General features: G+C 45.9%; 1 protein-coding gene across 6 annotated transcripts in view; it reads right to left on the bottom strand.

Moving 5' to 3' along the window:
* pign (phosphatidylinositol glycan anchor biosynthesis, class N) overlaps positions 1–24,469 on the bottom strand; it is a 204,013-nt gene that overhangs the window by 143,177 nt on the left and 36,367 nt on the right. For 5 of the 6 annotated variants that reach the window (XM_070880352.1, XM_070880351.1, XM_070880346.1 and 2 more), the window contains 5 exons: positions 22,438–22,544; positions 21,825–21,949; positions 13,987–14,117; positions 4,269–4,385; positions 1,189–1,229 (listed from right to left, as the gene is read on the bottom strand). In XM_070880352.1, coding sequence (XP_070736453.1) covers positions 1,189–1,229; positions 4,269–4,385; positions 13,987–14,117; positions 21,825–21,949; positions 22,438–22,544 — 521 coding nt within the window. The remainder of the gene's footprint in view (positions 1–1,188; positions 1,230–4,268; positions 4,386–13,986; positions 14,118–21,824; positions 21,950–22,437; positions 22,545–24,469) is intronic. The other variant, XM_070880349.1, reaches the window with a different exon arrangement.

Genomic DNA, 24,469 nt, shown 5'->3' with positions numbered 1-24,469 from the left:
CACTCTTTGTCCCTTTAGAATTTTGCTGTAATGTGGCTCTTTTTGATTTTTGCCTTGGGTTTCTCTGCCCTCCACTTTTACTATTCTCCTTTCTATCTTTTGCTTCTGTCCCCATTTTATTTCCTTGTGTCTCCCTGCATAGGTTCTCTTTAGAAGAATGAGAGGTGATCTCATTGAAACATTCAAGATTCTGAGGGGGATTGACAGGGTAGATGCGGAGAGGTTATTTCCCCCGGGCTGGAGAGTCTAGAACCAGGGGTCACAGTCTCAGGATAAGGGCTCGGCCATTTAAGACGGAGATGAGGAGGAAGTTCTTCACTCAGAGGGTGGTGAATCTTTGGAATTCTCTAAAAAGGACGCGACTGCTGCCAATGCACTGGAAATAGTTGTGTATGCTCATTTACAGTGTTGTTATTTATTTGTTGTTGACGGACTTCCCAAAATGAGGAATGAAGAAGCGGATTTAGAGAATTCTGTTAGTTCGAATTTTATTTAAAATTAATGGTTCTGTGAGTTTATTTTAAAAATTTGTTGTTTGTTCTTCAAGATGGCGGTTCTTAAACAGACAAATTCACCAGTAACGTTGGCCCAACCCAGTAACAGTAATGAAACTTTATTAGTGATATGCTTCAGCATTTATCAGATCCTCCGTCTTCTGTGGTGACTGTTACATTTTCAGATTTGGGACTCGCCGGCGATGTGCAAAATGCATTAATGCAGCTTCCGTTTCGTAGGCAGGAGTCACTCCGCAATAAAAATCAATCACACAATTAGTTTTCCTGCATGATAAACAGGAGCAGGAGGCGGCCATTTAGCCCCTCGAGCCCGCTCCGCCATTCAATGAGATCAGGGCTGATCTGCGACCTAACTCCACATACATAAATCGCTGTGCTCACCATTACATTTTCTAAAGATCTTCTACGATCGTCAACAGTATTGTTCATTTGAAACGGAGAGATTCGTTATGGTGTGGTTATTGAGTTGTAACAAGATTCAATGATTAATTATGCAAGGACGTGCAATTTGTTTCTAAATTATGTTTCTCAAACTCGAACAGTGAAATTGTGGATTGTGACCAATAAGATGTGAAGCGCTGGCCCTCCAGGTTTGATAATAAGGAAGAAGGACATGCGGCACAAATAAATGAAGGTAAAAAATATTTGACTTTGAACAAGTGAAGCGTTTTACCTGGTTTACATCTAATCTCTTCCAGTCATTTAGTTTCCATTCTGGAAAAAAAAACAGCGAAACAAATTTTGAACATGTAATAATAATCCCTGCGCAACCGCCCCCCCCCCCGCCAGCCTCCCCACCACTCACCGCCCCTCAAAATGTTCACGTATTACTAGCGCGTGAAGTTGGAAAGTGCCTTGGGAACTCACTCCACTGTGCCTCCACCTTGAAGTTGAATGTGCACACCCAGCAGCTGCCATCAAGTCTGTGGCTGCATGTAAATGAGGACAGGATGATGGAATGGTGTCAAAGGTTGCATTTCCATCAACCCGCCCTCCCCAATGTGAATTACAAGGTCAGTAATGAATAGGAGGGCCCAGCGGAGGCAAAGTTCTGGTGCCAAAGTTTGCAAGAAAGACCCGCATTTCTGTAGCGCATTTCACAACCACCGGACGTCCCAAAGCGCTTTACAGCCAATGAAGTACTTTTTGAAGTGCAGTCACTGTTGTAATGTGGGAAACGCAGCATCCAATTTGCGCACAGCAAGCTCCCACAAGCAGCAATGTGATGATGACCAGATAACCAGTTTTTGTGATGTTGTTTGAGGGGTAAATATTAGCCCCAGGACACCGGGGAGAACTCCCCTGCTCTTCTTCGAAATAGTGGCCGTGGGATCTTTTACATCCACCCGAGAGGGCAGATGTTTAACGTCTCATCCGAAAGACGGCACCTCCGACAGTGCAGCGCTCCCTCAGCACTGCACTGGAGTGTCAGCCTAGATTTATGTGCTCAAGTTCCTGGAATGAGACTTCTGACTCAGAGACAAGTGGGCTACCACTGAACCACAGCAGACACTGCATTTGTACAAGGTGAGATTACTTTGCCTTCATGACACAAGTAAACCATTCGGGGCTCCAGTAAGTAACTGAGGGCGAGTTTTAAAAGGTTTCTCCACAACCTCTAAGGAAAAATACCACTGCCTCTGGATCTGGCCTTCCTCGATGAGGAAGGAGGAGCAGAGGGGACCAGAGAAGGGTGGCCCTGCACACGAGGCATAAGAACATAAGAATTAGGAGCAGGAGTCGGCCATTTGGCCCCTCGAGCCTGCTCCGCCATTCAATGAGATCACGGCTGATCATCGACCTCAACTCCACTTTCCTGCACTATCCCCATATCCCTGGATTCTCTTAATTTTCAAAAATCTATCAATCTCCGTCCTGAATATACTCAGCGACTGAGCCTCCACAGCCCTCTGGGGCAGAGAATTCCAAAGATTCACTGCCCTCCGAGTGAAGAAGTTTCTCCTCATTTCAGTCCTAAATGGGCGACCCCTTATTTTGAGACTGTGACCCCTGGTTCTAGACTCCCCAGCCCGGGGGAAACATCCTCTCTGCATCGACCCTGTCAAGCACAGTAAGAATGTTGTATGAGATCACCTCTCATTCTTCTAAGCTCTAGCGAAGGAGAAGGAGGAGGTGTTAAACGGGCCGATAATGAATTTCTCCCCCTCGCAGTGCAATGCCTTTACACTGCTGCCATAAAGTGATGCTTTCGAAAGGAGACATATTTAAACTTAAGTAATTAATTTTGAGCAATTAAAGTAGCCTCCTGAACTGCATGACCCAGAGGTGCTTACTGCCAAGTTCAATATGAAATGTCTGTCTCCAACATGGTGCCATTGAGCACAAAGCACAAGCAGGAAAAAAAAACTATCTTTCTTCACTTCAAATCAGATCGCTATCGCCTTTAAAAAAAGTTTTCAGTTCACATCACACAATGTAATAAAGTTTTCAATTTTAGCTTCATCGCTGTAGAACAACGTTCCCTGCAATTGTTCTGGGTGCCACTCGGCCCCTTTAGCGAAGCCCATCCAACAACGCGCGTGCGCAGTTTTGCCGTTTAACAGCCGGCTATGCGGGGTCCCAGAAGCAGTGCGTGGCCATGCAGCTTACAGGGAACATTGCCGCACTATTAACCGTATTAAATTAAACCCTGAAAATATTCCTAACTTTTAACATTTTACACCTATCCATCTCTTCTCTCCCATTACAACAGTGATTACACTCAAAGTGTTTCACTGGCTGTAAAGCACTTTGGGACATCCGGTGATGGTGAACATCTTTCTTTCATTTTTTAAAAACTTTTAATTTAACTTTATTTCAATTGCCAGTCATGTTTCACGATTTGCGACCATTTTTTCCCCCACAGGAAGGATTTTGGATAAAAGAATTAATGCTAATGCTTACGCTTTGTATTCAGAAGAACTTACTACATTACAACAGTGACCCACCCTTTCCTTCAACCACTGTCTGTCCCACCTGTGACAGAGACTGTAATTCCTGTATTGGACAGTTCAGTCACCTGAGAACTCACTTTTAGAGTGGAAGCAAGTCTTCCTCGATTCCGAGGGACGGCCTATGATGATGACGACACTCCAAAAGTAAGTTACATAGAATATACGGCCCAGAAACAGGCCATTCGGCCCAACCAGTCCATGCCGGCGTTTATGCTCCACTCGAGTCTCCTCCATTTTTTCCTCATCTAAATCTATCGGCTTAACCCTCTATTCCTTTCTCCCTCATATGCTTGTCCAGCCTCCCCTTAAATGCATCAAAACGATTCGCCTCAACCCCTCCCTGTGGCAGCGAGTTCCACATTCTTGCCACTCTCTGGGTAAAGGAGTTTCTCCTGAATTCCCCATTGGATTTCTTGGTGACTATCTTATATTGATGACTTCTAGTTTTGTTCTTCCCTCGAAGTGGAAACACTCTCTCTCAGTCTAATCTATCGAAACCTTTCAGAATTTTTTAAGCCCTCTTTTAGGTCAACCATCAGCCTTCTATCCTGTACATCCTTTCCAGATAAGTATACCCTCGCTTTTCTGGTATCCTTGTAAATCTTCTCCGCACCCTCTCCGGTGCCTCTATATCCTTTTTATAATGTGGCGACCAGAACTGTACTCCAAGTGTAAATGAGTGAGTGTAAAGCACTTTGGGATATCTTGAAGGTTGTGAAAGGCGCTATATAAACTCAAGTCTTTCACTTATATTAGAACACGACTGTTAAACACGAACATTAAATGCAGCTCACTATACCATGCAGAAAATCATCTGGAAACCATTGGTTTGAGCCTGGCTGTGGCCCATTTATTCCAGCTCCCCATGCGACCAACGGCGTTAGGGTTTCTGAGGGGTGGCCCGCACCGTGGGAACCTGTATCAGCAAAAGAATTCAGGAATTACATACAATTGCGATGAGCTAAGATGCATTGCTGCAAACAGGGCTTGACTAAAAAGACAAAAACACTGAGGAAATTGAACTTTTGCTTTATGGTTTTCAGGATTTTTGCACGTGGTCTCACGCCCACGCGCCCTCCATACAGACATCGTTCATCAGCTGAGGGGAATGGTTACTTTCATAGAATGGTTACAGCACAGGAGGCCATTCGGCCCGTCGAGCCCGTGCCGGCTCTCTGCAAGAGCACTTCAGCTAGTTCCGCAACCCCCCTGCACTCGCCATTTCCCCGTAGCCCCGCACATTTGTTTCCTTCGGGTACTCATCCAATTCCCTTTTGAAAGCCACGATTGAGTCTGCCTCCACCACCCTCTCAGGCAGCGCATTCCAGATCCTAACCACTCACTGCTCAAAAAAGGTTTTTTCTCATGTCGCCTTTGGTTCTTCTGCCAATCGCCTTAAATCTGTGTCCTCTGGTTCCCGACCCTTCCACCAATGGGAACAGTTACACTCCATCAGTGTCATAACTAAAACCGCCTTTTTCCACCTCTGTAACATGGCCCGTCTCCACCCCTGCCTCTGCTTTTCTGCTGCTGAAACCCTCATTCAAGCCTTTATTACCTCTTAACGCACTCCTGGCTAGCCTACACTACATAATCTTGAGTTCATCCAAAACTCAGCAGCAAAAGTCCTAACTTGCACCGGGTCACGATCACCCATCATCGGTTTGCTTTCTGATCTACATTGGCTCCCAGTTAAGCAATGCCTCGATTTCAAAATTCTCATCCTGGTTTACAAATCACTCCAAGGCCTTGCCCCTTCCGACCTCTGTAATCTTTTTCAGCCCCACAAGATGTCTGCGCTTCTCTAATTCTGGCCTCTTGAACAGCTCAACCATCGGTGGCCGTGCCTTCAGCAGCCTGGGCCCCAAGCTCTGGGAACTCCTCCCTAAACCTCTCCACCTCTCTTTCCTCCTTTAAGATGCTTTCTCGTGCTGCCCTGCCACCTTCAACGATTTGTGCTCATTTACTCCCTCAAGACCTCTTTAAACCAAGCTTTGCGTCATCTGCCTTAATTTCTTCTTTAGTGGCTCGGTGTCAAATTTATCCGTTTTGTTTTGTAACACTCCTGTGAAGCGCCTCGGGATGTTTTACTACATTAAAGGCGCTATATAAATAAAAATTATTATTCTACTCTGTCCAGACCGATCATGATTTTGAACACCTCGATCAAATCTCCTCTCGACCTTCTCTGCTCCAAGGAGAACAACCCCAGCTTCTCCAGTCTATCCACGTACCTGAAGTCGCTCATTCCTGGAACCGTTCTCGTCAATCTGTTGTGCACCCTCTCTCAGGCCTTCAAAGCCTTCCTGAAGTGCGGTGTCCTGGACACGAGACTCCAGTTGAGGCCGAACCAGTGTTTTCTACAGGTCCATCATAACTTCCTTGCTTTTGTACTCTCTGCCTCTGTTTATGAAGCCCAAGATCCCGTATGACAAAAACGCTTTCTCAACCTGCCCTGCCACCTTCAACGATTTGTGCTCATATGCCCCTAGGTCTCTCGGTTCATGCACCCCCTTTCGAACTGTATCCTTTAGAGAATTTTACAGAAAAATCTCACACGGGAAGTCGGGTCCCAATTTTCATCTTGATTTTCTGCTGCCTGGGCCCCAAGCCCTGGAATTCCCTCCCTAATCCTCACCGCCTCTCTTTCCTGCTTTAAGACACTCATTATAAACCTACCTCTTAGACCAAGTTTTTTGTCATCTGCCCTAATGTCTTGTTATGTGGCTCGGTGTCAAATTTTGTTTTAGAACGCCCCTTGCGAAGTGTTATACCTATGTTGATGGCGCTATATAAATATAAGTTGTTGTTGTTATGTACCTCCTGCTTTCCGCCCGTAAACGAGGCACTAGCGGGACGAATATTGCAGCCACAGAAACGGGGCTTAACCGCTCGAAGTTTCGCGGATTCTGATATTTAGGGCGGAGCTCGATTTAGGCAGTCAGTATTCCCGTTGGAATACAAGCGGGAGAGTAATAAATATACGTGGACATAGAAACATAGAAAATAGGTGCAGGTGTAGGCCATTCAGCCCTTTGAGCCTGCACCGCCATTCAATAAGATCATGGCTGATCATGCAACTTCAGTACCCCATTCCTGCTTTCTCTCCATATCCCTCGATCCCTTCAGCTGTAAGTGCCACATTTAACTCCCTTTTGAATATATCTAATTAACTGGCCTCAACAACTTTCTGTGGTAGAGAATTCCACAGTTTCACAATTCTCTGAGTGAAGACGTTTCTCCTCATCTCGGTCCTAAATGGCTTACCCCTTATCCTTAGACTGTGGTCCCTGGTTCTGGACTTCCCCAACATTGGGAACATCCTGCATCTAACCTGTCCAATCCCGTCAGAATGTTATATGTTTCCATGAGATTCCCTCTCATTCTTCTAAATTCCAGTGAATATAAGCCTAGTCGATCCAGTCTTTCTTCATATGTCAGTCCTGCCATCCCTGGAATCAGTCTGGTGAACCTTCGCTGCACTCCCTCAATAGCAAGAATGTCCTTCCTCAGATTAGGAGACCAAAACTGAACACAATATTCCAGGTGAGGCCTCACCAAGGCCCTGTACAACTGCAGTAAGACCTCCCCTGCTCCTATACTCAAAAACCCTCGCCATGAAGGCCAACATGCCATTTGCCTTCTTCACCGCCTGCTATACCTGCATGCCATAGAGGACAACTGATATTGGTGGGACGTCCAGTGCCACTTCTGTCTCAAGTTGACTCGCCAACACTACTTCCTCAACCTGCCCACAAACCACGAGTCCCACATTCACAATCGGCAAGGTGTGTGCCATTTCTGGTGGCTTTGCACCTTGGTTTCAGGTGCCGTTCGGTTCGGTTAGTTTTTTGCTGGTAATATGGGCTCTTTGGATTTCATTATCTGCCAGGAAGGACATTTTGTCCCATCAGTTATTGCGAGTTCCTCATCCTTCACTGACCTTTACAAACTTCACCTCCGTTGCCCAGCAAATATGTTGGTGCAGCACCACCTGGTGGCATATCTGAGCTACTGCACCAAGAAGTCAGATGAAACGGCTCAACATCAGCTGATTGATAACATAAGAACATAAGAATTAGGAACAGGAGTAGGCCATCTAGCCCCTCGAGCCTGCTCCGCCATTCAACAAGATCATGGCTGATCTGGCCGTGGACTCAGCTCCACTTACCCGCCCGCTCCCCATAACCCTTAATTCCCTTATTGGTTAAAAATCTATCTATCTGTGATTTGAATACATTCAATGAGCTAGCCTCAACTGCTTCCTTGGGCAGAGAATTCCACAGATTCACAACCCCCTGGGAGAAGAAATTCCTTCTCAACTCGGTTTTAAATTGGCTCCCCCGTATTTTGAGGTTGTGCCCCCTAGTTCTAGTCTCCCCGACCAGTGGAAACAACCTCTCTGCCTCTATCTTGTCTATCCCTTTCATTATTTTAAATGTTTCTATAAGATCACCCCTCATCCTTCTGAACTCCAACGAGTAAAGACCCAGTCTACTCAATCTATTATCAGAAGGTAACCCCCTCATCTCCGGAATCAGCCGAGTGAATAGTCTCTGTACCCCCTCCAAAGCTAGTATATCCTTCCTTAAGTAAGGTGACCAAAACTGCACGCAATAATCCAGGTGCGGCCTCACCAATACCCTATACAGTTGCAGCAGGACCTCCCTGCTTTTGTACTCCATCCCTCTCGCAATGAAGGCCAACATTCCATTCGCCTTCCTGATTACCTGCTGCACCTGCAAACTAACTTTTTGGGATTCCCCAGGTCCCTCTGCACCGCAGCATGTTGTAATTTCTCCCCATTCAAATAATATTCCCTTTTACTGTTTTTTTTCCCCCAAGGTGGATGACCTCACATTTTCCGACATTGTATTCCATCTGCCAAACCTTAGCCCATTCGCTTAACCTATCCAAATCTCTTTGCAGCCTCTCTGTGTCCTCTACACAACCCGCTTTCCCACTAATCTTTATGTCATCTGCAAATTTTGTTACACTACACTCTGTCCCCTCTTCCAGGTCATCTATGCATATTGTAAACAGTTGTGGTCCCAGCACCGATCCCTGTGGCACACCACTAACCACCGATTTCCAACCCGAAAAAGACCCATTTATCCCGACTCTCTGCTTTCTGATAGCCAGCCAATTCTCGATCCATGCTAATACATTTCCTCTGACTCCGCGTACCTTTATCTTCTGCAGTAACCTTTTGTGTGGCACCGTATCGAATGCCTTTTGGAAATCTAAATACATCACATACATCGGTACACCTCTATCCACCATGCTCGTTATATCCTCAAAGAATTCCAGTAAATTAGATAAACATGATTTCCCCTTCATGAATCCATGTTGCGTCTGCTTGATTGCACTATTCCTATCTAGATGTCCCGCTATTTCTTCCTTAATGATAGCTTCAAGTATTTTCCCCACTACAGATGTTAAACTAACCGGCGTATAGTTACCTGCCTTTTGTCTGCCCCCTTTTTTAAACAGGGGCGTTACATTAGCTGTTTTCCAATCTGCTGGTACCTCCCCAGAGTCCAGAGAATTTTGGTAGATTATAACGAATGCATCTGCTATAACTTCCGCCATCTCTTTTAATGCCCTGGGATGCATTTCATCAGGACCAGGGGACTTGTCTACCTTGAGTCCCATTAGCCTGTCCAGCACTACCCCCCTAGTGATAGTCTCAAGGTCCTCCCTTCCCATATTCCCATGACCAGCAATTTTTGGCATGGTTTTTGTGTCTTCCACTGTGAAGACCGAAGCAAAATAATTGTTTAAGGTCTCCAGCCATTTCCACATTTCCCATTATTAAATCCCCCTTCTCATCTTCTAAGGGACCAACATTTACTTTAGTCACTCTCTTCCGTTTTATATATCGGTAAAAGCTTTTACTGCCTGTTTTTATGTTTTGCGCAAGTTTACTTTCATAATCCATCTTTCCTTTTTTTATTGCTTTCTTAGTCATTCTTTGCTGTCGTTTAAAATTTTCCCAATCTTCTCGTTTCCCACTAACCTTGGCCACCTTATACGCATTGGTTTTTAATTTGATACTCTCCTTTATTTCCTTGGTTATCCACGGCTGGTTATCCCTTCTCTTACCGCCCTTCTTTTTCACTGGAATATATTTTTGTTGAGCATTATGAAAGAGCTGCTTAAAAATCCTCCACTGTTCCTCAATTGTGCCACCGTTTAGTCTGTGTTCCCAGTCTACTTTAGCCAACTCTGCCCTCATCCCACTGTAGTCCCCTTTGTTTAAGCATGGTACGCTCATTTGAGACACTACTTTCTCACCCTCAATCTGTATTACAAATTCAACCATACGGTGATCACTCATTCCGAGAGGATCTTTTACTCGGAGATCGTTTATTATTCCTGACTCATTACACAGGACTAGATCTAAGATAGCTTGCTCCCTTGTAGGTTCTGTAACATATTGTTCTAAGAAACAATCCCATATGCATTCTATGAATTCCTCCTCCAGGCTACCCCGTGCGATTTGATTTGACCAATCGATATGTAGGTTAAAATCCCCCATGATTACTGCCGGTCCTTTTTCACATGCCTCCATTATTCCCTTGATTATTGTCCGCCCCACTGTGAAGTTATTATTTGGGGGCCTATAAACTATGCCCACCAGTGACTTTTTCCCCTTACTATCTCTAATCTCCACCCACAATGATTCAAGATTTTGTTCATTAGAGCCAGTATCATCTCTCACAACTGCCCTGATATCATCCTTTATTAACAGAGCTACCCCACCTCCTTTCCCTTCTTGTCTATCCTTCCGAATTGTCAGATACCCCTGTATGTTTAATTCCCAGTCTTGGCCACCCTGCAACCACGTTTCTGTAATGGCCACCAAATCATACCCATTTGTAATGATTTGTGCCGTCAACTCATTTACTTTATTTCGAATGCTGCATGCGTTTAGGTAGAGTGTTTTAATACTAGATTTTAAATGATGATTTTTAGTTTTGACCCCTCCTGCAGCCCCCTTATATTCATACATATTGTCCCTTCCTATCACCTTGTGGTTTACCCTTACCCCAGTGCTACTCTGCTCTGTTGCCTCCTGCCTTTTGCATTCTTTCTTGGGGTCCTGTTCATCTGAGCTCTCACCCACTCTAACTAGCTCAGAGCCCTCTCCTGGGTTCCGAATACTCCTCGCATTGAGGCACAGAGCTTTCAGGCTTTATTACACTTTGACCCTTTAGAATTTTGCTGTACAGTGGCCCTTTTTGTTTTTTGCCTTGGGTTTCTCTGCCCTCCATTTTTACTCATCTTCTTTCTGTCTTTTGCTTCTGTCTCCATTTTGTTTACCCCCCTGCATTGGTTCCCATCCCTCTGCCCTATTAGTTTAACTCCTCCCCAACAGCACTAGCAAACACTTCCCCTAGGACATTGGTTCCTGTCCTGCCCAGGTGCAGACCGTCCGGTTGGTACTGGTCCCACCTCCCCCAGAACCAGTTCCAATGCCCCAGGAATTTGAATCCCACCCTGCTGCACCACTGCTCAAGCCACGTATTCATCTGAGCTATCCTGTGATTCCTACTCTGACTAGCACGTGGCACTGGTAGCAATCCTGAGATTACTACTTTTGAGGTCCTACTTTTTAATTTAGCTCCTCGCTCCTTAAATTCGTCTCGGAGGACCTCATCCCGTTTTTTACCTATATCGTTGGTACCAATGTGCACCACGACAACTGGCTGTTCACCCTCCCTTTTCAGAATGTCCTGCACTCGCTCCGAGACATTCTTGACCCTTGCACCAGGGAGACAACATACCATCCTGGAGTCTCGGTTGCGGCCACAGAAACGCCTACCTATTCCCCTTACAATCGAATCCCCTATCACTATTGCTCTACGGTGCCATGAACCTGGCTACTGCTGCCCTCCCCTGATGAGTCATCCCCCTCAACAGTACCCAAAGCAGTGTATCTGTTTTGCAGGGGGATGACCGCAGGGGACCCCTGCACTACCTTCCTTGCACTGCTCTTCCTGTTGGTCTTCCATTCCCTATCTGGCAGTGTACCCTTTACCTGCGGTAAGACCAACTCGCTAAACGTGCTATTCACGTCATTCTCAGCATCGTGGATGATCCAGAGTGAATCCACCCGCAGCTCCAGTGCCGCAATGCGGTCCGTCAGGAGCTGGAGGTGGACACACTTCCCGCACCCGTAGTCGTCAGGGACACCGGAAGCATCCCTGATTTCCCGCATAGTACAGGAGGAGTATAACACGTGTCCGAGCTGTCCTGCCATGACTTAACCCCTAGATTAACTTAATTTGGCAACAACAATGCTAAAGGTTACTCACTGATATAGAAAAGAAAAAGAAAAACTACTCACCAATCACTTACCCGCTTGGCTGTGACGTCACCTTTCGATTTCTTTTACTTTTTTGCCTTCTGTCCCCACTGCAGCTGCACCGGTACGCCTCTCGCCGACCCCGGACTCGCGCTGCTCCGAGCTCCCGCCTCCTCGACCGACTGCTCGAACTTCCCGACTCCCGCTGGCCTTGAGAGGCCTCTCGCCGACCCCGGACTCGCGCTGCTCCGAGCTCCCGCCTCCTCGACTGATTGCTTGAACTGCCCGACTCCCGCTGGCCTTTATAGGCCTCTCGCTGACCCTGGACTCGCGCTGCTCCGAGCTCCCGCCTCCTCGACTGATTGCTTGAACTGCCCGACTCCCGCTGGCCTTTATAGGCCTCTCGCCGACCCCGGACTCGCGCTGCTCCAAGCTCCCGCCTCCTCGACTGATTGCTTGAACTGCCCGACTCCCGCTGGCCTTTATAGGCCTCTCGCCGACCCTGGACTCGCGCTGCTCCGAGCTCCCGCCTCCTCGACCAACATATAACGTTAAAGAGAGAAAAAAAGACTGTACAAAGCGTTGGCGAGACCACACCTGGAGTACTGCGTACAGTTTTAGTGTCCTTATTCAAAGGTGGATACACTTGCATTGGAGGCTGTTCAGAGAAGGTTCACGAGGTCAATTCTGGAGATGAAGGGGTTGTCTTATGAAGAAAGGTTGAGCAGGTTGGGCCTATACTCATTGGAGTTTAGAAGAATGAGAGGTGATCTTATTGAAACGAATGAGACACTAAGGGGGCTCGACAGGGTTGATGCAGAGAGGATGTTTCCCCTCGTGGTGGAATATAGAACTAGAGGGCATTGGCACAGAATAAGGGGTTGCCTATTTAAAATGGAGATTAGGAGGAATTTCTTCTCTCAGGGTCCTGAATCTGTGGAATTCTCTGCCCCAGAGATATGTGGAGTCTGAGTCATTAAATATATTTAAGGTGGAGATAGACAGATATTTGAACCATAAAGGGAGTCAAGGGTTATGGTGAATAGGCAGGGAAGTAGAGATGAGGTCAAGATCGGATCAGCCATGATCTTATTGAATGGCGGAGCAGTCTCGAGGAGCCAAATGGCTTACTCCTGCTCTTATTTCTTATGTTCTTATGACTTGCATTTATATAGCGCCTTTCACAACCACCGGACATCTCAAAGCACTTTACATCCAATTAAGTACTTTTGGAATGTAGTCACGGTTATAATATGGGCAACCAATTTGCGCACAGCAAACTCCCACAAACAGCACTGTGATAATGACCAGATAAACTGTTTTTGTCATGTTGATCGAGTGATAAATTTTGGCCCCAGGACATCAGGGATAATTCCCCTGCTCTTCATTGAAATAGTGACGTGGGATCTTTTACTTCCACCCGAGAGAGCATACGGGGCCTCGGTTTGACGTCTCATCTGAAAGAAGACACTTCTGACAGTGCAGCGCGCCCTCAGTACTGCACTGAGAGTGTCAGCCTGGATTTCTGTGCTGAAGTCCCTGGAGTGGGACTTGAACCCACAACCTTCCGACTCAGAGGCGAGGGTGCTGCCCACTGAGCCACAGCTGGCATGGTCGACGCGAAGCCACAATACGCAAAGTGTGACGTAACGTCACGCTGCTCGCGTCACCTACAGGCGCAGTAACTTTGTAAACGTGATGCGACTCAACCTTTATTAATTAAACACTAGATAGGTGGGCCACATTGTTCGCATGCCCGACATGAGACTCCCAAGCAAGCAAGCAAGCGCTCTACTCGGAACTCCTATACGGCAAGGGAGCCCCAGGTGGGCAGAGGAAACGTTACAAGGACACCCTCAAAGCCTCCCTGATAAAGTGCAACATCCCCACCGACACCTGGGAGTCCCCGGCCAAAGACCACCCTAAGTGGAGGAAGTGCATCCGGGAGGGCGCTGAGCACCTCGAGTCTCGTCGCCGAGAGCATGCAGAAATCAAGCGCAGGCAGCGGAAGGAGTGTGCGGCAAACCAGACTCCCCACCCACCCTTTCCCTCAACCACTGTCTGTCCCACCTGTGACAGAGACTGTAATTCCCGTATTGGACTGTTCAGTCACCTGAGATCTCACTTTTGGAGTGGAAGCAAGTCTTCCTCGATTCCGAGGGACGGCCTATGATGGTGAGATATCAATGCGCTGCAATGCTCTTACCCCACTCGGTCATCCCATGATCAGAAGTGTAGATGAAGGCGGTTCTCTCATCATTCCTGTAGAAGTCTTCAATGACAGACACAACTTCTTGGATTCCTTTATCCACTGTTCGGACATTTTCCTTGTACTCTCTGTATGATAAATGTTCAGATACAATTGTTAGTGTTACATATATGGTCTTGTATTTACTCTTTACAGCCACCAGAGGGCTCATTCCCCGGAGTCCCAAGGGATCGCATAATCCCTTGGGAGCACAGGTATTTAAGGAGGCTTCACAGGTTGTAGAGGCACTCTGGAGACCTGCAATAAAAGACTTGGGTCACACTTTACTTTGAGCTCACAGTGTTCAGTCTGACTCTTTCTCCATACACAAGTTAGAATAGTAAATTTACTCATGATTTCCCCAGAGAACACTGGGTCTCTGCAAAAGGCTGCCGTCTCGTGCAGTGGATGCTGATTCGCTGAATTCCTTTAATTGTAATTTAAATTATAATTTAAATGGAGAAAAATTGCAAAGTGCTGTAGTACAGAGGGACCTGGGGGTCTTTGTGCATGAAACACAAAAAGTTAGTATGCTGGTACATCAGGAACGCAAATGGAATCTTGGCCTTTATTGTAAGGGGGATGGAGTATAAAAGCAGAGATGTCCTGCTACAACTGTACAGGGTATTGGTGAGGCCACACCTGGAGTACTGCGTACAGTTTTGGTCTCCGTATTTAAGGAAGGATATACTTGCATTGACGGCTGTTCAGAGAAGGTTCACTAGGTTGATTCCGGAGATGAGGGGATTGACTTATGAAGAAAGGCTGAGTAGGTTGGGCCTCTACACATTGGAGTTCAGAAGAATGAGAGGTGATCTTATTGAAACTTATAAGATTATCAGGGAGCTTGACAAGGTGGATGCAGAGAGAATGTTTCCACTCATAGGGGAGACTAGAACAAGGGGCCATAATCTTTGAATAAGGGGCCGCCCATTTAAAACTGAGATGAGGAGGAATTTCTTCTCACAGAGGGTTGTAAATCTGTGGAATTCTCTGCCCCAGAGAGCTGTGGAGGCTGGGTCATTGAATATATTTAAGGCGGAGATAGACAGATTTTTGAGCGATAAGGGAGTAAAGGATTATGGGGAGAGGGCAGGAACGTGGAACTGAGCCTATGATCAGACCAGCCATGATCTTATTGAATGGCGGAGCAGGCTCGAGGGGCCAAATAGTCTACTCCTGCTCCTATTTCTTATGTTCTCATGTTCAAGAGAGAGCTGGACATGTTTGACTGGGGCGGAGATCACCTCTTATAGAAGGGTAGGTACGGCAGGGAGTTCAAGGCCAGAGTGATCTCTTGGACTAGTTTCCATTGTCGAGATGGATCGGAGAGGAATTTCCCCGAATGTAACCCCCAAATTTTCTAGGGTTTTTTTTAATCTGTTTTTTTTGGCTCTCCTAGGTGATTGCATATTTTCGGGTGGGGTGGGGAGTGGATATATTGTGATACAAAAGGTATCACAATTATGTGGGACAAGCTCGATGGGCTAGAGGGTCTTTACATGTCCATCATTGTTCGAATGTTGGTAAGTTACAGTAGTGAAGTACTGGTCCCTTACCAATATATTCCAGTTAATTAGAAATCCAAAAAATACAATTGAAGAATTATTATCTAAATAGACACAAGGACAATGTGATATTCTGCAAGTTATAGAACGGAGGGGGGTGGGACGCAGAGGCTACGATCTTGATATAGAATATACATAGTTGAATGTCACACTGCTGGAATAAAGGAGTTTAAATGCTTGAGTACAGGGACTAGATGATACAGGCAGGTGGAATACTGGCTTTTCAAACCTGGTAACCCGAGATTCAGTCCAGTTGGAGTGAAGCATCAACTGCCCAACGTGAAATGAATCTGGACAACCTCAAACCAGTTCATAAGAACAGAATAAATAGGAACAGGAGTCGGCCACATAGCCCCTCGAGCCTGTTCCGCCATTCAATAAGATCATGGGCTGACCTTCGACCTCAACTCTAATTTCCCGCCCGATCTCCATATCCCTCGATTCCCCGAGAGTCCAAAATTCTATCGATCTCAGTCTCGAATATAACGGCTCAACATCCACAGCCCTCTGGGGTAGAGAATTCCAAAGATTCACAACTCTCTTATCCGGAGACTGTGCCCCCCGTAATGTTTTTGCTTCATGGGTCCTTTGCTTAATTTTCATAGCAACACATTGCTATTAAGAACTAGTTGGTTTATTAGCAAAGGTTTAACAGTCACACTGCACATTACCAGTTCATCCACCAGGCTCACAACCACCATTGTGGATCCCCCGAACTCAACTGGCTGGGGTTTTATTGAGCCTTGTGAACATCACGTGACTGGCTAAGCCACTCCCAACTTAACAGCTCTACAACTATTTTAGTAAAACCTTTAAATCAAATTCCTCTTATTTTGAGGGCACCAAAACCCACAAATTAACAAATAAACATTAAAGGGAACCTTGTCAAATCAAATTAAATTAAAATTTTGTTCCCTGTTGAAATGATGCACTCCAGTCCCTCCGGCGCCCACCTCTCATGGAAGACTGCGAGCGTACCGGTGGAAGTTATTACCCAGGTTTGACTCTGCTTAGCTTCCGAGATCATATGAGATCAGGCGTTTTCAGACTAGTGCGGCCATAGGCTTCAATGGCTCTACAAACCTGTGAGCATCCCACAGGTGCATACAGTACACCCGCCAAGTACAAGACTCTCCAGCCAGGAGCACCGATCTCTCAACATCTACCCTGGCAACCCCCTTAACAACTGTATTTTTATTTGCAGCCGAAAATCTGATTAATTGAGCAATCCGTCAAATAGGCAGGATGTGACTTGATGTAGAAGATGCACAGTTGAATGCCACACTGCTGGAATAAAAGGAACTTCCTGTGAGCTCAGATCTTGGAGTGGTTTTTATTGTGTATGCAAGCGCTCTGTAGTAATGACTCCCTGAGGTAAGGTTGCAGCACGAGAACTGTAGTCACCTTAGTCCTTTATTGCAGCTCCTAGTGTGTGGACACCAAGAGGTGAGCTCCCTTTTATACTGGGTTACCGCAGCACCCTCTGGTGTACAGGTATGGTATATACAGGGTGAAGGTACATTCAGTGGTCTAGTGTTATAGTACAGATGTTAATATGCATACATAGCAGTTTTTGTGAATATAATAAACCTGGGTGTGCTTATGAAGAGAACAAAAATGCTAGTGATATCACAGTGATATCTCACTCGCTGTACAAAATCGATAAGAAATAAAATCTAGGCTGACACTCCCAGTGCAGTGCTGAGGGAGTGCCGCACTGTCGAAAGAGCAGTACTGAGGCAGTGCTGTACTGTCAGAGGTACCATCTTTCAGATGAGATGTCAAACCAAGGCCCTGTCTGCCCTCTCAGGTAGACGTAAAAGATCCCAGTGCACTATTTCAAAGAAGAGTAGGGGAGTTATCCCTGGTGTCCTGGCCAATATTTATCCCTCAATCAACATCACTAAAACAGATTATCTGGTCATTATCACATTGCTGTTTGTGGGAGCTTGCTGTGTGCAAATTGGCTGCCGCATTTCCTACTTTATAACACTTACTCCACTCAAAGTATTTCATTGGCTGTAAAGGACATTCAGAGTATAAATACAAGTCTTCCTTTCTTTCAAATCTTTCCAATAAACCACATTGCAGAGATACAGTGAAATTAGGGAACCTTCAGGGACTGGCCTTAGCTGCTCTTTATTTGTAGCTTCCGTATGTACAAAATGGTCATTGTGTGCACTGTAAAAACACTCTGTAGAATGGAGAGTCCTTTACCCAGGATCCATCGCAGCAGAAAAACAGCTCTATCCTTAGGATAGAGCAGTGCAAGCCTTCAATCCCAGAGACAGAGGGGTTTCTCTGCCGCTGTGGATGCTGGGTAAAGAGGTTCCCCCATTTCATCAAAGCCATCTCTTCCACAAAACCTGTTGCCGTCTCGTGCTGATCTGTGTTTGTTACCACGCCTTTGCTACCTCGAGACTTGACTATTCCAACGCACTCCTGGCTGGCCTCCCACATTCTACCTGACGTAAACTTGAGGTGATCCAAAACTCGGCTGACTATGTCCCGCTCACCCATCATCCCCTGTGCTCGCTGACCTACATTGGCTTCCGGTTAAGCAACGCCTCGATTTCAAAATTCTCATCCTCGTTTTCAAACCCCTCCATGGCCTCGCCCCTCCCTATCTTTGTATTCTCCTCCTGCTTCCCCCCTCCACCCCATCCCCCGAGATGCCTACACTCCTCTAATTCTGCCCTCCTGAGCATCCCTGATTATAATCGTTCCACCATCGGTGGCCGTGCCTTCTGTTGCCTGGGCCCCAAGCTCTGGAACTCCCTCCCTAAACCTCTCCGCCTCTCTTCAAGCCTACCTCTTTGAACAAGCTTTTGGTCACCTGCACTAATTTCTACTTGTGTGGCTCGGTGTCAAATTTTTCTCGCATAATACTCCTGTGAAGCGCCTTGGGACGTTTCATTACGTTAAAGGCGCTATATAAATACAAGTTGTTGTTGCATGCCGCGAGCTGTAAGGCGTAACAGGTGCTTGGTGCAGTGAAGGCTCTCCGTGGATCGTAATTTGCTCGTGTCCGTGGTTTCAGAGTGCCTCTTGTAGATTTTATCGTGTGAGTCATTTGGGTCTCTCAATAAATGTTTGTTTTTTTGCAGGAGTCCATTTGGGGGGGGGGGGGGGGGGGGGGGGGGAAAGAGAGAGGCGGGTACGGATGTCTGTTTAGGAGGGTTTCACGGTATTTAAAATGAAAAATCTCGGCTATTCCACTTTAACTGCTCAGGGATCTGAAGAAATTAAAATCCGAATCAGACACTTGCAGTGGTTTACAGGCACTGTTGATTCCTCCGCTATTAAGCAACAGGTTTTTTTTTAAATCACATCAGCCTCACTGGATTTATTTTAAACTCATAGCCACTTCATAATTAATTTGACTTGAATAACTCATTAAAATGAAAGCAGAAGCTTGCCTGTGTACAAACCTCTCAGATATGTCACAAGAGACACAGCTTAAACACCAGGCTATAAAAGACTGCTTGATTAACAGGCGATCAATGAAAAAGGAGATGGTGACACTATTGTGTTCCTGCAATAAGAGATGTAAATATGAGATCGTCACTAATAAATCCAAGAGAAACCTCTTTACCCAGAGAATGATTAGAATGTGGAACTCGCTGCCACAGGGAGTGGTTGAGGTGAGTAACATAGATGCATTTAAGGGCAAGCTCGGTAAGCACATGAACACAACAATTAGGAGCAGGAGTAGGTCATTCGGCCCCTCGAGCCTTCTCCGCCATTCAATATCATGGCTGATCTTCGACCTCAACTCCACTTTCCTACATTATCCCCTTATCCCTTGATTTCCTGAATATCCAAAAATCTATCAATCTCTGTCTTGAATATACTCAAAGACTGAGCCTCCACAGCCCTCTGGGGCAAAGAATTCCAAAGATTCACCGCCCTCTGAGTGAAGAAGTTTCTCCTCATCTCAGTCCTAAATTGCCGACCCCTTATCCTGAGACTGTGACCCCTGGTTCTAGACTCCCCAGCCAGAGGAAATATCCTCCCTGCATCTACCCTGTCAAGCCCTTTAAGAATTTTATATGTTTTAATAAGATCACCTCACATTCTTCTAAACTCTAGAGAATATTGGCCTAGTCTACTCAATCTCTCCTCATAGGACAATCCCCCCATCCCAGGAATCAGTCTGGTGAACCTTCGCTGCACTCCCTCTGTGGCAAGTATATCCTTCCTTCGGTAAGGAGACCCAAACTATACGCAACATTCCAGGTGTGGTCTCACCAGGTATATTTGCAGTAAGACGTCTTTACTCTTATACTCAAATCCTCTGGTAATAAAGGGCAATATACCATTTGATTTCTTAATTGCTTGCTGTACCTGCATGTTAACTTTCAATGATTGGTGTACAAGGACACCCAGGTCCCTCTGAACACCAACATTTCCCAATCTCTCACCATTTTAAAAATACTCTGCTTTTCTATTTTTCCTCCCAAAGTGGACAACTTCATATTTCTCCACATTGTATTCTAATTGCCACGTTCTTGCCCACTCACTTAGCCTGTCTATATCCCCTTGAAGTCGCTTCGCGTCCTAGTCATAATTACATTCCCACCTAGCTTTGTATCATCAGCAAACTTGGATATATTACATTTGGTCCCCTCATCCAAATCATTGATCGAGATTGTGAATAGCTGGGGCCCCAGCACTGATCCTTGCGGCACCCCACTAGTTACATTCTGCCAACCCGAAGATGACCCGTTTATTCCCACTCTGTTTTCTGTCTGTTAACCAATCTTCAGTCCATGCTAGAATATTAACCCTAATCCCATGAGCCCTAATTTTGTTAAATAACCTCTTCTGTGGCACCTTATCGAATACCTTCTGAAAATCCAAATACACCACATCCACTGGTTCCCACTTATCTATTCTACTATTTACAACCTCAAAAAACAGATTTGTCAAACATGATTTCCTTTCATAAATCCATGTTGACTCTGCCCAATCCTATTATTATTATTTTTTTTTTTTTTTTAAGTGCCCTGTTACCACGTACTTAATAATAGATTCTAGCATTTCCCCTACTACTGATGTCAGGCTAACTGGTCTGTAGTTCAGTTTTCTCACTCCCTCCTTTAGGAAGAAAAGAAATAGAAAGACTGCATTTCTATAGCACCTTTCATGATCACCAGACGTCCCAAAGCGTTTTACAACCAATGAAGTACTTTTTGAAATGTAGTCACTGGTGTAATGTGGGCCTCTATGCATAGGCCTGCGTAGAAGCCCACGTATCCGAAGGTGCAGGTGCTTCGCAAGACGTGGACCGGCCCAACCAATCAAAGTAGGGGTATTCCCATTCCGTCATCATCATCATCATAGGCAGTCCCTTGGAATCGAGGAAGAATTGCTTTCACTCTTAACATGAGTCCTTAGGTGGCTGAACAGTCCAATACAGGAACCACAGTCCCTGTCACAGGTGGGACAGACAGTGGATGAGGGAAAGGGTGGGTGGGGAGTCTGGTTTGCTGCACGCTCCTTCCGCTGCCTGCGCTTGGTTTCTGCATGCTCTCGGCGACGAGACTCGAGGTGCTCAGCGCCCTCCTGGATGCATTTCCTCCACTTAGGGCGGTCTTTGGCCAAGGACTCGCAGGTGTCGGTGGGGATGTTGCACTTTTTCAGGGAGGCTTTGAGGGTGTCCCCATAACGTTTCCTCTGCCCACCTGGGGCTCGTTTGCCGTGAAGGAGTTCCGAGTAGAGCGCTTGCTTTGGGAGTCTTGTGTCTGGCATGCGACGTGGACCGGCCCAAAAATCAAAGTAGGGGTATTCCCATTCTCTCATCATTCCCATTCAGACTTGTAATGAGTACGGAATCATCATAAGTCTCATCAGGCGTAAGAATGTCACGGGCATTCACTGGGCAGAAGTTGGGCAAATAAGCCCAACTCTCCACATGCGGAGGCCCCTTTAGTTCTGGATGCGTCTGATTGGTCAAGAGGATTCTTCCGGGATTTCGCGCATGCGCTTCGCATACCTAAACCCCGGAACTTGCGGGGTCCCTACGGGCGTGGGCGCACCTCGTCGGGGGCCACGAATTCAGCCTCCATGTACTTAGCTTGTCCTTGCCATGGTCTTTGAGCAATGATTTAAGGTTTGCTGCCTTTCAGGAACTATCGCAGAATCCAGCAAGTTTTGACAGATAAATAGGCAAGGCCCAAAGTGCAGGAAAACCATTCAAGTTAAAAATAATTTAAAGAGAACTACCTTGACATTGGCCGGTGAGCATGTCCATTTGTGTCCAGCCCAAGTAGATGCAGGAAATAAACAACCTCATCGGCCCTCATTTTGTTTGCGAGTGTTTCATTACTTTTGGCAAATTCAAAAAATTCCTGTTGAAGAATAGAAGAAAAAGGCATTAAGAAATCAGAACATAAGAAATAGGAGCAGAAGTCGGCCATTTGCTCTGCCATTCAATAAGATCACGGCTGATCTGACCATGGGCTCAGCTCCACTTCCCTGTCCGCTCCCCATAACCCTTTACTCCCTTATCGATCAAGAATCTGTCTGTCTCCGCCTTAAATATATTCAATGACCCAGCCTCCACAGCTCTCTGGGGCAGAGGATTCCACAGATTTACAAACCTCAGAAGAAATTCCTCCTCATTTCCGTTTTAAATGGACGACCCCTTATTCTGAAACTATGCAGCCGAAGGCACGGCCGACAATGGTGGAGTGATTAAAATCAGAGATGCTCAAGAGGGCAGAATTAGAGGAGCATTTGCACTGAATAGGGAGCAATTAACACCTCCTTGAAAAAAGTCAGCATTCCCCATTTAATGTTGACAAGTGTCCAACCAAAAGTAGTACATTCCAGATACCTTTACTTCATTGAATACCCAAGTGTCCAGCTTGGATGCATCTTCAGCAGCAAAATCCTCCTGCTCGGCTGGGTACATGTGTGTATGAACATGATCTCCACTGGCACCTGGATCATACAAGAATTTGAGCACTTAGCCAAGGAGTAACAATGATTACTTCTCAAGAGTGAAAAATAGGTACTGTATACACAGGAGTTCGCACACCCCAAACAATGGAAGAAAGGAATGGAAGAACATAAGAAATAGGAACAGGAGTAGGCCACACAGCCCCTCGAGCCTGCTCCACCATTCAATAAGATCATGGCTGATCTAATCATGGACTCAGCTCTACTTCCCTGCACGCTCCCCACATCCCTTTATCGCTCAAAAATTTGTCCATCTCTGCCTTAAATATATTCAATGACCCAGCTTCCACAGCTCTCTGGGGCAGAGAATTCCACAGATTTACAACCCTCTGAGAGAAGAAATTCCTCCTCATCTCAGTTTTAAATGGGCAGCCCCTTATTCTGAGACTATGTCCCCTAGTTTTAGTTTTCCTTATGAGTGGAAACATCCTCTTTGCATCCACCTTGTCGAGCCCCCTCATTATCTTATATGCTTCGATAAGATCACCTCTCATTCTTCTGAACTCCAATGTGTATAGGCCCAACCTTTCTTCATAAGTCAACCCCCTCATCTCCGGAATCAACCTAGTGAACCTTCTCTGAACAGCCTCCAATGCAAGTATATCCTTCCTTAAATACAGAGAACAAAACTGTACGCAGTACTCCAGGTGTGGCCTCACCAATACCCTGTACAGTTGTAGCAGGACTTCTCTGCTTTTATACTCTATCCCCCTTGCAATAAAGGCCAACATTCCATTTGTTATAGAAGTTATAGCAGATACATTAGTTATAATCTACCAAAATTCTCTGGACTCTGGGGAGGTACCAGCGGATTGGAGAGCAGCTAATATAACGCCTCTGTTTAAAAAAGGGGGCAGGCAAAAGGCAGGTAACTATAGGCCGGTTAGTTTAACATCTGTAGTGGGGAAAATGCTTGAAACTATCATTAAGGAAGAAATAGTGGGACATCTGGATAGGAATAGTGCAATCAAGCAGACGCAACATGGATTCATGAAAGGGAATCATGTTTAACTAACTTACTGGAATTCTTTGAGGATATAACGAGCATGGTGAATAGAGGTGTACCGATGGATGTGGCGTGTTTAGATTTCCAAAAGGCATTCGATAAGGTGCCACACAAAAGGTTACTGCAGAAGATAAAGGTACGCGGAGTCAGAGGAAATGTATTAGCATGGATAGAGAATTGGCTGGCGAACAGAAAGCAGAGAGTCGGGATAAATGGGTCCTTTTCCAGTTGGAAATCAGTGGTTAGTGTGTGCCACAGGGATCAGTGCTGGGACCACAACTGTTTACAATATACATAGATGACCTAGAGGAGGGGACAGAGTGTAGTGCAACAAAATTTGCAGATGACACTAAGATTAGTGGGAAAGCGGGTTGTGTAGAGGACTCAGAGAGGCTGCAAGGAGATTTGGATAGGTTAAGCGAATGGGCTAAGGTTTGGCAGATGGAATACAATGTCGGAAAGTGTGAGGTCATCCACCTTGGGAAAAAAAACAGTAAAAGGGAATATTATTTGAATGGGAAGAAATTACAACATGCTGTGGTGCAGAGGGACCTGGGGGTCCTTGTGCATGAATCCCAAAAGGTTAGTTTGCAGGTGCAGCAGGTAATCAGGAAGGCGAATGGAATGTTGGCCTTCATTGCGAGAGGGATGGAGTACAAAAGCAGGGAGGTCTTGCTGAAACTGTATAAGGTATTGGTAAGGCCGCACCTGGAGTACTGCGTGCAGTTTTGGTCACCTTACTTAAGGAAGGATTATACTAGCTTTGGAAGGGGTACAGAGACGATTCACTAGGCTGATTCCAGAAATGAGGGGGTTACCTTATGATGATAGATTGAGTAGACTGGGTCTTTACTCCTTGGAGTTCAGAAGGATGAGGGGTGATCTTATAGAAACATTTAAA

This window comes from Pristiophorus japonicus, chromosome 5 (genome assembly GCF_044704955.1).
Source record: "Pristiophorus japonicus isolate sPriJap1 chromosome 5, sPriJap1.hap1, whole genome shotgun sequence".
Taxonomy (NCBI): Eukaryota; Metazoa; Chordata; class Chondrichthyes; family Pristiophoridae; genus Pristiophorus; species Pristiophorus japonicus.
This window is presented reverse-complemented; position numbering and strand designations above follow the sequence as displayed.